A 14,256-nucleotide genomic window follows, 5' to 3' on the forward strand; every position below is an offset into this window, starting at 1 on the left:
AACAACCTAACACTTACTTTACACTTTCTGAACTGATTCATTGTTTTTATTGTGGGAGCCGCCATAATACCTGTTTTTAAAACAACTAACAATAATGGATTGATAACAGAGATAACCCACTTTGGGGCATATTCAATTGTCCGCGGGATTGCCGAAAATCCCGCGGACCGCGCACGATTACCGATATTATGGTAATCGTGCACGGAAAAAACGTTAATACGGTAATTTACTCACTGGATTTCAGCTCGCAGCTCCGAAATCCAGCGAGAGATTACCGGATTAACGGTTGAGCGCTGGATTTATTTGACACCTTATCCCATGATACAATCATAGGGCCTGATTCATCAAGGCATGTATCTGCCGATTTTGAGCGGACTGTATGCAAAATCACTCTACGTATGCCCAGATCTGGGACACACGCCAATAGACGCAGCACTGTCAGCTTGGTCTTTGCATGCAAAGGACACTTACTACTGCCTATGATTACATGTAGTAAGCGGGGCGGGGAAGGGACGTTTTGCAGTAGTCAATTTACAGTATGGGTGTGCCACACTCAAATGTACTCAGTCATGTCCGAATCACGCTCTGGGCATCTCAAAGGTACTTGTTTTTCTGCCGTATCTCTTGCTCTAGCTACAGGGCAAGTCTAAGTCCTGATCAATAGTGGTGACAGTGCTCAGGGGCAGGCTGGGCTGGGGGGCAGGGGGGGCATCTGCCCCCTGGGCCGGTCCCATAGTAGGCTAACTGGGCTGGGTCACTGGGCCATTTTTTCCCCATTTAAATAGGCTGCTGAGTCGGGTCATGCCCCCCGGTCTAAAATTTGTCAGCCCTCCCATGACAGCCCTGTATGCATGCTAGAACATGTGTTTGTAATTAGGAGAAATTATAAAACTATAAAAATGTATTTTATGTTCAGTAGAAATTAATAACATCCTAATAAAAGTATTTCATTGGGGGGGGGGATAAAAAACACTTATGAAATAAACAAAAAACTGTTTTATGACCAATTTGATGAAAGAGAGAGGCACAATGATTTGGCATATATATATATATATATATATATATATATATATATATATATATATATTAATGCCTCTCTATCCACAGGTGTTTTTTTTTTTATATAAGTTGACAAATATACATATAAAAGGCTGAACACCGAAATAAGAAAAGAAGACCTACACTAGGACTAACTAGGGTAAGCTCAACATCTTGGTCTATACATCGGTGATTCCTGTCCCACTGGCTGCAGATACGCCTACTGATCTTAAAAAGAGCTATAACATTTTCAAGTGTCTCCACGTGTCTGTTTGTCTAATTTTGATTTTATATCTATATACACTTTATTATTATTTTTTTGATTTCATTTTATTTCACTAATATTGGTTACTTTTTACACTATTATTTTTAACCCCATATATGCTTTATATATCCAAGTGACTCACACCCATTTTATATGTATATACATCCACTTATATAAAAAAACACCTATGGATAAAGAGGCATAAGCATATTTATATGTCAAATCATTGCTCCCTCTCTCTTTCATCGAATCAGTATATTTTATGAGGTGCTGTATAGTTACATTTAGTGAGAGCGCTTCTGTTTATTTGACTGTTTTATCACTAATGCCTATATTATTAACAGGTGACATTCATTTAATAATCTGTTTTTGGGTTTTTTCAGTAAGTTTTTTGAGGATTTATAATCCACACAGGTATTGGAGGTATCCTGTAGTGTCTTGTGTGGTAGATCACAGCAGACCTACACTCGAATTCATTGGCGCCCATATGGGGGCGGGGGGCTGGCAAATTTTAGCCCGGGGAGCAAGTCCCGACTAAAGTCTATTAGCAACATTTTTAAAAGAAGAAAATGCAGATTGTCCAGGGACCCAGCCCAAGGTAGCCCACTATGGGCCAAGCTGAGGGGGGGACCACGCCCAGCCTGCCCCTGTGCACGTATCTTCAGATCCGTTGCTTGTTGAATTCTGCTGTACACAGAGCCGATTTACGTGCATTTTTGAACAAACGCATGTTGTGCTCAGCCTGCATGCCTTGATGAATCAAGCCCATAGTGTTAAAAAGATTATATACTAACAAGGCCAAAACATGGCAACCAATCAGCACTTAACTTAGACCGATCTAGCACGTTAGACAATAAAAATATCTCTGATTGGTTGCTTTTAGTTACTACATATTACACCGTATTAGTAAGTAATTCCCAAAGGAAATGTCTTCACAATCATATTTAGAGTTAATGCAAGGTCATACATTGACCGGGGAGGCAAAATGTATGTTGACTTTATTCTGTTAAGCCTCTGCATCAGCAGTATAAGTGCCTGGTTTATGACAGGTCATTATCACTGAGTATTTGCCCCTGTCCTATAGCAGGTACAACTGATATACTTCCTAACAGGCGTATATGCATGTTTCGGCAGGTCTGAATGAGTGTAAACATGCTTTTACTGTACCCTCCCCTGTTTCGCCTTTCCAGGTGCAGGTGGGTAAGTGCCAGAATCTGTACAGGTGCATATGCATGCTACCACTTTCTGGGCATGTGCAGAGCAATTTCACCCAAGATACAAATTGGCTTTCATCCAATTCTGCGTCTGCCCCTATATGTTTCTTGTATCCTAAAGTACTACAACCAAACTGTGGTTACTTGGGAGGAATGGACAAATAATGTTTAATAGATATACTGTGCATGGCATAAATAAAACATTTCCGTCTATGTGTGGTAGTTAATGACTTTAAAAAAGCTTGACATTTCATAGATACAGTGGGTTGTTACGTCATCTTCAGAATGATAAATCACATAGACAATCAAGGACTATGACTTATGTGCACAAATAAAGATATAAAAATACAAAACATGCATTTATAAAAAAAAAAGAATACTGAATTGCACAAATATGTGAATGTTGATGAGCTAAACCAGAATAATAATAACAACGCATTGAGCAGTGCAATATATAACATTGTGAGCTATCACTGGTCTATTGGACCAGTGGCAAATTTCCACTGTAGACAGTAATTTCACTATTAATTTCCTATTACGCCTGATTGTGAACAAAGAACATTTTTGTAAACTGTTGCCAGGTTATCAACTCTGTATGACTTTTTCCCCCTGCTTTGTACTATTAACATATTCATTGTGAAACACCACTATATTTTCCCAAAAAAGTAAATTATTTTTATAAAACCATTGTATAATGTATAAATAATGGTAATATTTTGAGTCCTGCTTAAACGCAATATTAAACAAGTTGATTACACAGACAAATACAAATAATGGACATGTCATAAACAGTATTAGATTCCATTAACCCCTGTACACTAGACTACAGTGAATATGTGCATCTCTTGAACTTCAACTGTATACACAGATGCAGAGTTTGCACACAGCACACACAGGGTCATTTTTATTGGTTGGTCTGGAAGTGGCAGTGAATCAGTTCCATATTGGAACGTTATTGTACGTCAAGTGGGAACCGTGCTTGGGGCACACATATGGGTGTTACAGAGAAGCAATAAATACATGTCATACAAAGTACATCAATAATATTCTCTTCCATCATTTGCACATTGGTACAGTGAATGATCCGTATAACCATCTGCATTTTCAGTGTGATTTAAATTCATTCACCAAGATGAAATTGTGCATTGGGTGTACATACAAGTTGAAATGAGCAGTGTATTTTATGCTACCTAAACTTGCTGTAATACCGTAGCAGGAACATTTGGCATTTGACCCGATACTACAGCGAGTGTAGCCCCAGAATTACTAGATCATCATGAGAGACGTTGGTTCATGTAAACAGAAGATGACGGCTATCAGTCTTGGTGTGTGGTCATCTTCTGACTGCACGATAGTAGTTGTTGGAAGTGAGCCATCTGCTCTACTTTGTGCACAGAATGGCAGGATATTGCCCAATTTGACCACCTACTGGTGTGGTCAAATTGGACACTTATCCCACTGACCCTATTGCCTAGTGCTCAGACTGAGCCGTGGCACTAGTCCACATGTGTGACCAGATTAAGATACAATGCTGCTTGCGGATGAGTGAATGGGTTGTAAGGTGGTCAATTAATTTACTGAATTGCAATACAGCTGTAACTGTTCACAGTCTAAAGAACTATACCATCTAAGGCTGTCATCATTAATCAGACAAAGATACACAGGCTGGTCTCATTTCTACTGTACTGCATTAATAAATATACAATATAAGCACACTATATAATCAATATGTCTACAGTTGGGGCATATGTAACAAAACTAAAGATTGAAGGATTGAAATCTCACCCTGATTATCTCCACATATAAGCAAAATAGTTTGACATGTGAAACGCTGCTGAATATAAAACACTAAGGTGTCTCTAAGCTGATCCATCTGCCAGTCCATATGTACTTGTTTGACATAAACCTGAATGCAGAATCGGTAAAGGAAATCACACCTAGTATAAGGAGAATAATGTGTGGCCAACACTCATATGATTTATGCCCATTCTTTCCATGTTGATGTCAACATTATAGCCTGCTGTACATAGAGTGAAAGGACCGAGAATTCATCACTGACTGTGCTTCATGTAAAGGTTAGCTGTTAATTGAAGACTAATTCTAAACTCTAGTAGTGGGTTGCCATGGAACCCATGCAAGGTATTTCTGGCACTGAACATAGTATAAAATCAAACTGTGGAAAACAAGCATTTATATACAGCACTATTAGTGATAAACGAAAATGTTAAAAAGGAATATTAACCTCATTCTGCATTTAGCTGTGGAATAATGCACGTCTCTACGGAGGAATTTGGCCTTAAGTGTCCTGAATGATAAAACACGCTGTCATTTTTGTTCCACTCAGAATTTAAACCACACCAATGGCACAATGAGCTGACGGTGCTAACATCCAGCTATTACATTCCTCAAAATGTAGAAATCAGACCATACAAATACACTGCCCATTCTCTGGAATGGCAAAAGCCAAACGTGGAATTTGTGGAACTTTGCTTGTCTCTAAGTACTATGTGTAGAAAAATAACACAAAGCTGGTGCTTGCAATTCTATGGGTAAAGTTTTCACTCACATCAAAAGTCAAACTGCTCAAATGTACTACGAGAAATATACATTATAAAAAGTTTAAGTGACCTTGTAATCATTACAAAGCAGTCAGCAAACCAGACATCATTTTCAAACCACTTAAAAAAACAACATCCTTCTTGCTTCTGAATGAGCAAGAAATAAAATGTGTTTCATAAAAACGTCACTCAGCGTCAGTGTCACACTTACTCTATAGTATAGCTTGCAGGTGCTCAGTTAAATTAGTTTACCACCACCTACACTATGTAATTACCTTTAAACTGTGTGCTCAATGGTAAGTACTGCAAAGTGTCTAATTACAGTGTATTTCTGTGGCTTATTGGCTGAATTGTGACTTGTTGCCACCACTTAACTGAATTAGTTCTGTAAAGCAATGTGCTCATACCTCACTCGTGCAGATGTTGGAAACAATCACGCAGCTGGACATCAGCATTGTAGCATGAGCCACCATTAACTTCCTGTGCCTCAATTATATAGAGCTTGTTAAAGTTTGCAACAAACACTCAAACAGTGCATCCTGTTTTATGATTTTTGTCATTACAGATCAACAGCATGACTAAAACAATGCACTTATTTTTCCCTGGTATACAGTAAATCCCCAAGTGAACTGCTAGAAGACAATTAAGTCTTACTTTGTTTCTTTGCAATGAATTTCCCTAGAAATGGGACGTAAGAATGTTCCATCTATTACAAGATGGTAGAAATTGTGCCTTTGATTTCCCTAAGTTCTACAGCACAGAGTACCTCTCCAGAAATCAATATTCATTCAGAAATATGAAATTGCTTCCATTAAAGTGCATCTTTGAGACACAGGACCGGATTTAACGGCAGGGATTTAGAGTTAGCTCTTTTTCTACGCAGTCCATATGTCAAACCTTTTACTTGCCAAAGACAAAGGAACTTGTGAACAATCAACTGATACAAATGTAACTGAGATGGGGACACTTTTTTTTATGACAGTGCTATATTCTGCTCTGTGAAACAAACAGCAAAGTTGTGGATGAGGTGGGGTTTGTTGTTTAAAGTTTTGTGTCTTTATGTTCAAATGATGTAAATCCAACCATGCTAACATATATGTATTCAGCAGGTTAGCTCTACAAAACATAGTTTCTTAATAAGTGTGTTCAATGTATTGTTTATTATGCAATTAATTTATAATTTATTTGCAAAGGAACTAAACATATTTGATCTCTTTTTGTCTGGGAATGCTTGGAGCTTCAAATGATATATGTTATGTTGTTTATTAACAAATAGCTATTGCACTTTTCTCCACAATTATAAAAGTGTAAGTTATAGTTCTGATAAGGCAACATACTTGAGCTGACATATTGATAGCATATGACAAAAACAGTGCAGGCTACATATACGGCACTATAGGAAGCGTCAACCCAACCAGTTCTGTGACTATATTACTGAATGCACATTTGAGTGCACAATGATATTTGTCTGTTGTCTCATCTCAGTGTCATGTTGGTAGCGATCCCAGCTCTCCTACCCAACCTTATTTTAACACCTGCCGTTCATTTACCAGTAAATTCACTTTCTAACAACATCTACACACATTTCACCTTCAACAAATCTGAAGCACAAAGCAGTGGTTTTGGAACTAGTGCATTATGAGCCTGCGTAGAAATAAAAAAGCATATTATATGCCGAAAATGCAACTTGTGTCTTACTCAATATGACCCCCTGTATAGTAGGTAGGTCATAACAGCATCCTGGGACATACACAACATGACTTCCTAAAACCATAACAAAACAGTGAACTCTTGGCAATAATATATACATTCTTGTATTAATAGATTATTAGAAGTCCATAGAATGTTGCTGATTAGTCTTCTCTCCCTTCCCTTCATTTTTCATAAAAATAGTTTTTCACTTCCACCATTTAACATATAGGATTCACATACTGTTATAATTCCTCATTCTAGTCTCATTCTCATAAACACTTTGTCGGTAGCTCTCTAGAACGGGTTAGTTAGCCCTCTAGTTTTACACATACATTCAATTTATCTTCTTTTGAAATTATTTGGTCCTTGCTAATGTTTCCCTCTGCGTTCTTCTGCCAAGACCTGTTATTACCACACTGGGGGGACTGCCTATTTGAAATTAACGTTTGTCTTCTTAAAAACTATACTGGCATGTTACATGTAATATTGATTCCAAATTTAATGTCAATCCCTCAAACATTTATGGTCTGTTCCTTTTCAATATCTGGTATATGTGGGGAAGTCAATATTTTAGAATCAGGAATCCTGCTTCACAGAGCACTGACTCAAGTCCTACTTGTTACTTGGTTAAACGCTGCTACTTAGAAATGTGTAACATCGTGTTTTATAGTTGTGAGTCCAAACTGCTGGCAAGGCTGATTAGGGAGCTCTTTAATCTAATATACTAGGTTACATGATTTGCTCAGCAGGTAGACATACTGTATTCTAGCCATTACTAACAGATGCATTGAATAAGAATATCAGGTCCTCAAGAGAATACTTGTGTACAATGTTACATATAAACTTAATTTCGTAAACTACATTGGAGGTGAAACAGTGATGACAGTAATGCTACTTGTGCCGGGTGATCCATACCATTAAAGTCAATGAAATATTACACTATTGACTTAAATGGTATGTCTCAATAGGCCTCAGGTTCTAGGATTTACTACATTTCACCAAGTCTGTGAAGTTCTATATATGTGTTAAAGGTACTAGTATTGCAAATTTATGAAAATTTGGATGAAAATGTTTCAATCAATGTGATCTCAAATGGCATGATTTTCTGATTATATCCTGGTTCTTTCCAATTCACTATAGGTCCATATAGAACTATAACTTAGGAATATAAATTGAATTCATGAGCCATTAGAATGACTGAACAGATGGACATAATATTCAGCTTCTCCAGGCCCTTGGATAAGGATTAAAGTTTGGATTACGCCCTGTAGACATGCAATATTCTGACCTGGTTTCCAAAGGTACAGTACCAGCATTTGTTATAGAGTGTGAGCTGGAATATGGATACCTAAGTTGATAACCACATTGCAAAGATGGTGCAGACACTATATTTTTTGGTACTGTTGAAATACGACTAGGTTTACACTCAGGTGAGCCTCTATAGGCGTAAGATCTAGTAGTAGGTGGTACATTGGAGGTGGACCTCCAGGCTGCTGGAGGTTCTGGTAGAGTCTTTCTACGTGCAGCAGACACTACATTGGCAGATACAGACTCATGGATAGTTTGTGGCATAAAAACATCATCCGCAAGACCCATGGGAGATTTTGTTACTGTTTCCCATGGATTTAACCTCTTGCCAGGTATTTCTGGTGTTGCCATTGATTTGCCAACATAACCAGGGGCAGGTTCGAAAAGCCTTGGAGACAAAGGTGAACTAAAAGGCTGTGAGCTGGCAGATGAAAAACTTCTGGCCGGGATTAATATGGATCTTCCATCATCTCTTTCCTAAACAAAAGACAAACAAGAATTATTTATAATAGAGTAGCCAGTAGGTAGTGGTAGACAGTCTCTATGTATGTATATATATATATATAAAATCTTCACTCCTATTATATATGCTGTATAAAAACATATTGGGCCTCATTCATTAAGGACAGTAAAGCAAAATAAAGGAGTAACTTTGCACTTTGGCAGAACCATGTAGCTCTCGAGGGGGTGGTGAATTTAAAATGTGGGGACAGATTTATAGTTGGAGTAGGGCCATCAAGTACTTGTGTGCTACATAAAAAGACAGCCAGCATTTAACTCATGTGCAAAATAATAAACTAATTTGCACCCCTTGCATTGTAACATGGTTTGTCCAGCAGAAAAATTACTCTTTTTTTACCCTACTTTCCTTAATGAAACAGGCCCACTGTGTATATTTTTAAATAAGGTTTGTATTTTTAACAGCTGCCAGGTACTCGCATTGGCCCCCTAATAGCGCCAATGTGACTGCCGCCATTTTAAGTGACGACAATCACACTGACAGCATTTTCTGCTATTGCACTTTACAGCAGTGCTGTCGGAAATATTCTGTATCAGTTTGTAGGTAAGTCTGCATTTCCTGAAATTTGTAGCTATGGAGATTGCCATATTAGTGTCACTATAATTCTTATTGGAATGGTGGTCATCGGAATGATGACTACCACCACCTTTAAGGCCTGGTTTAAATCAGAATACAACTTGCACAGAAGTTGCGATTTAAAAAAGAGCATGGAACTTGAGCATAGTTCTGACCATATTCAAATGCAAGTGGATCTCAAGATGCGTGCCGATCTACATCTGGGTGTAAGTACACTCTGCCCAGTGGCGGATCCAGGGGGGGGCGATCGCCCCCCCTAGCAGGGGCTTGCTGCCGGCGGCTGCACATTATGTGCAGGTCCATTCAGCAGTGACAGGCAGGGCCAGCATGCTGCCCGGCCGCTCTGATTGTGTTTTAAACACAATCAGAGCATCCGGGCAGCACACTGTCCCTGCCTGTCACTGCTGAACGGACCTGCACATAGTATGCAGCCGCCGGCAGCCTCAGATGTAAAAAAAGGGGGCGGGGCCTAAATTGCACCCCCCTACATCGCCCCGGGTAGCAGTATTCTCTAGATCCGCCGCTGATGTTATTTGCTGTATGTTAACAGACAGAACTGAGTGCAGAATACGCACAAGCATATGTGCAATATTAAGTCACATCAGAACGTATACAAAAAATATACATTTTAAAATAAATTAACAACTCTAACTCTGACATGAGCAGACTTCTGAAAATTTAACCTTCCCTATAACTGGTACCTTTTGATGTTGAAAATTTTGATAATTTTAAAAATGTATTAAGTAATAAGTTTGATAAACAAAAGTCATATAATCTGTGAGTTGTAGAGAGTAAATAAGTAAAAGAAATGTCCACCCCGATATGTCCCACAGATGAATGTATATTGGAGAAAAAGTTAGACAGTGGGAGAAGGCTGTTTTCTGTGATGGTAGATAGTAGAAATTTGACTTGTGATACAGTGCTAGGATTCCAGTTAGGTCACTTGATTCTATTGCAGTACTGTGTAAGTGATATCGTTTTTTGGTGAGACACTGTGTGGGTATGTTTCTTTATAATATAAAAATTACTTCTGTATTTGAATTATGGTATACTGTAGTTCCAAGCCACTGTACTATGCAAATACTAACTGATGGTGCATATTTGTTTTTAAATTATGCATTTTTCTCTATTCCCATAGATACAGAGAGTCAATACTTATTCGCTTTATTTACAGGGATGTGTAGTATGCTTGAGCTAGACTTTTTCAAGGATTCAATAGTTCAATATTTTATAAAAAATCAAAATGTAACTGACAACCTTGATTTTTGTCTCCCAAAGGTGGTTCAATCTTGATTCTGTATGTGGATAACCTTATTTGTTCACATAATTTTAAATCTTGTCTTACAGATACTCTCACTGCTCATATACCATGCACACAATAGGCACAAGGTCTCTAAACACAAAATCCAGTTATGCAAGAAAAAAGTTAAATACATTGGTCATTGCTTTTCACCTGGTTATAGATAACTCACTGTATGACCTCACAAAGAGCACAGCACCAGACCCAGTCATACACACTACAGAAACAAAGGAATTTTCTGCTGCACTTAAACAAGCACTATCCAGTTCACCTGAACTTGGTATTCCAAAACAAGACAAACCATTCTCTCTTTTAGAACATGAGCATCAGGGATTCTTACACACAGACATGGTGTTGAACCAGGCGCGGGCTCATTGATGACGTGGCCGCATCGCGTGTCACGTGATGAGGCCGTCTGCGCGCTGGACGCGGCCGTCTACGTGCTGGACGCGGCCGCATCTCGTGTTTTGCGATGCGGCCGAGGATAATGTGATACAAATTTGGCTTCCGGGGGAGTTGGGGCCGGCCCAAACAGGGGTCGGACTGAGCGGCCCGGGGGGGCCGATGCCCCCCTGCCCCCCGGCCCAGCCCGCCCCTGTGATGAACAAAGACTTGTAGCATACTACAATGCCCCCCTAGATCCTACTGCTCTGGCTCTACCAGTATGTCTGAGAGCTGAAGCAGCAGCTCACTGCTAATTGAAAGTCTGCAGATAACAATTATTTTTGTACATTCCATATGTTGCAAAAGCATTGCTAACTTGTAAACAGATTTCTACTGGTAGGCTTACAAAATGGGAACTCAGTTTGTTGGTTCCCTTTAACATAATTTTGCAAATATGTGTAGTCTTTAATCCTGCTACACTTCTGGCCCTTCCTGAGGATGATAAGAGTTTCCACGCTCAGAGGGTGGAAGTAATTCTAAAAACTTTTGGCCACAACCGTACAAATACAGATAATATCCAATTAGAGGTCCATTATTGCAATCATGATAAGGGTTTGACAGGTAGACTTTAAATATAAAAAGAAACAGATCGGGTTCAGAAGTTCAGTAAAACTGGAAATATACAAGAGTAACTACCAATCTTCTGTCTCCTTACACTCATTTTTATTTAATTTATATTTTGCGTGTGTTTTATGAGTATAGCAATAAAAGTTTTATATTAATAAATTCTATGACCTATGATCATTTTCCCCTTTGCTATATTTTGCCCTTTGGATTCATCTAGTAATTTGGAATTTTAGTATTTTGAATAGAAATCCTAGGATTGCCTACAATTATAAGTAGTTCTTCCTTTTTTCGCTATACCATTGGAGAACCCTGATCCTACTCTTTATGTTGATGGGAGTTGTAACAGGTGTTTTACAGTCAGGATACAAAATAGTCTCTGACAATGAGGTAATGGAAGCAAAGGCATTGCCACCTCCTCACTCAGTACAAATGACACTCCCTAGAGCCTGCCTGAAAACTTGCTAAAGACAAAATGGCAAACACAGACTCCAGGGGCTAGATTCACTAAGCTGCGGGTTTGAAAAAGTGGAGATGTTGCCTATAGTAACCAATCAGATTCTAGCTTTCATTTATTTAGTACCTTCTACAGAATGACAGCTAGAATCTGATTGGTTGCTATAGGCAACATCCCCACTTTTTCAAACCCGTAGCTTAGTAAATCTAGCCCCAGGTATGCTATTGGAGTTGTCCATGATTTCGGTGTCTTAAGGAAAACGAGATATTTTTTCACATCAAATGGTACACCTATTGCACATGCTACTGTAGTACAAAAACTGTTGAAGGCATTAATGCTACCAAAAGTTGTAAGCATTACGAAATGCTAAGCACACACCACAAACACGGATGTGGTGTCCAAAGGTAATGACAGAGCTGACAAAGTAGGAAAGTCAGCAGCAAAAATGGGTTAAAAGAACAAAAATGTAAAATAATGACTGTTTACTGTGATTCTTGATGAGCAAATGCTACGCAAAATGTTTTTTCTTCACAGGAGGACTCCAGCTCGCAGCACAGTGGATGTGAACCAGAGCACACAGGTTTGTAGCTCAGTATGGATAGTAAGCTTGTTGCACCAAAAAGTTTGTACCATGTTTTGTCACAACCTAGTCATGGTTTAACACATTTATCAAAGACTGTGAATGCTCAATCGATAAGGGCCTATTGGTATGCTCCAGGAATCACTACACTATTAAATTCTGTGCTAGCTGTTTAAAGGCAATACCTGGATGCACTGTAGAACAGAACACCTCCCAGCTACAGAGGGACACTTTCAGGTAATCCAGATTGACTTTATTCAACTCCCAGTGACAAGAAGGATACAATATGTTTTGGTTTGTATAGATTTATTCTATGTTTGAGTAAAAGCTTGGCCAGTGGATACAGCCACAGCAAACCTAACTACAAAGAAAATAGTTCATAAGTTTATATGCAGGTATGGTCTACCACAAGTGATATCCTCAGACCAAGGTATGCATTTGACAGGTAACAAGTGTTTAAACTGATGTGTGATCTAATAGACATAAAACAACAGTTACACACCCCATACCACCCACAAGCAAGTTGAAAGGTATATGCAGACTATAAAGACTGAATTGACTAAAATTATGAAGAAAACTGGACTTGCCTGGCCAGAAGCATTACCTCTTGCGTTACACTACATGAGGATCATTCCCAGAAGAATATTTCACTTTATGAAACTCTTTTTGGGAAACTCCCTAATGTTGCAATGGGCCCTTTGCCAGAATTACCTACAGGAAATGACTTGAATATTATGTGCTTGGCTCAAATGAGCAGAGAAATAAGGCAGATCCATTGTGCACTACTTTCAATTCATTTGCCTGCTATTGACATAATCTAAATCCAGGTGACCATGTGATGATCATAGTTTTCCTAAGAAAAGGAGGACTGTCTAACTTGTGGGAAGGTCCTTACCAACTTCAGTCAAGATGGGAGACAAGTCAATGTGATACATGCTCACACTTTAAAAAGGTAATTGCTCTCCCTGACTACTAGGAAATAAAGATATCCTTGAAGATACTTCTCGCAGTCATTTTGTGACAACAATTCCAGGTACACCAACTTAGACGAGCATATAAACCCTAGCCTGGAGTTGCACCAGTCAACATCAGGTAGCTCTGGGGTTTCCAAACGCTCCCAGCTGTAAACAAATGCAAAGCAATGAACTTGACAATGAATTTGTAGGGACCCAATCTGGATAAAGGACTTTGGTAATTCTTAGCAAACGCAACCATCTTTGTGGAGGAATCTTTATTTTGAATGGATATTGCATGGTTCCAGACTCTTGTAAAGTGAATAATTTTACAATGACCCAGACAAAAGATCATTTAATTGCCCTTTAGATAATAAGGGTGTAAGAATAGCTGATTGTAGCTATGCAAATGTATCCGTAATTTTATCAAAACTAATTAATACAAAGAATGACACAATATTTAATGTAAACATGACGTGAAACCTAACCTCATGTTACAAAATGGAATATTGAAGTCCAGCAGCCATTTATGTACTATATATTTCCATTTTTTAATTAAGTAGGTATTGTAAATTGTGAATATGTTTATGTTTTTCATGTTCCATGATTCTCGGAATGTGCCTATGCAGAGCTGTATTGTACTAGTGATTATTTAGAAACATTGATAATATATTTAGTGTCTCCTAACCTCTGAGATGGGACCTCATATTAACATGCTGTGGTCAAGGAGCACATTCTTTGAGTAGGGTGTGCGTAATTAATAGTTATCAAATCAATGTAAATACAA

The 14,256-nt window shown here is 38.5% G+C and overlaps 1 protein-coding gene across 1 annotated transcript in view; it reads right to left on the reverse strand.

Annotated features, from left to right (window-relative positions):
- Positions 1-286: 286 nt before the first annotated feature.
- The window catches only part of SYNPO2 (synaptopodin 2), a 249,757-nt gene continuing 235,787 nt past the window's right edge, over positions 287-14,256 (reverse strand). The window contains exon 5 of the mRNA XM_075200335.1: positions 287-8,552. Coding sequence (XP_075056436.1) covers positions 7,986-8,552 — 567 coding nt within the window. The 3' untranslated portion in view covers positions 287-7,985. The remainder of the gene's footprint in view (positions 8,553-14,256) is intronic.

Source organism: Mixophyes fleayi, chromosome 1 (assembly GCF_038048845.1).
Source record: "Mixophyes fleayi isolate aMixFle1 chromosome 1, aMixFle1.hap1, whole genome shotgun sequence".
Classification (NCBI taxonomy): Eukaryota; Metazoa; Chordata; class Amphibia; order Anura; family Limnodynastidae; genus Mixophyes; species Mixophyes fleayi.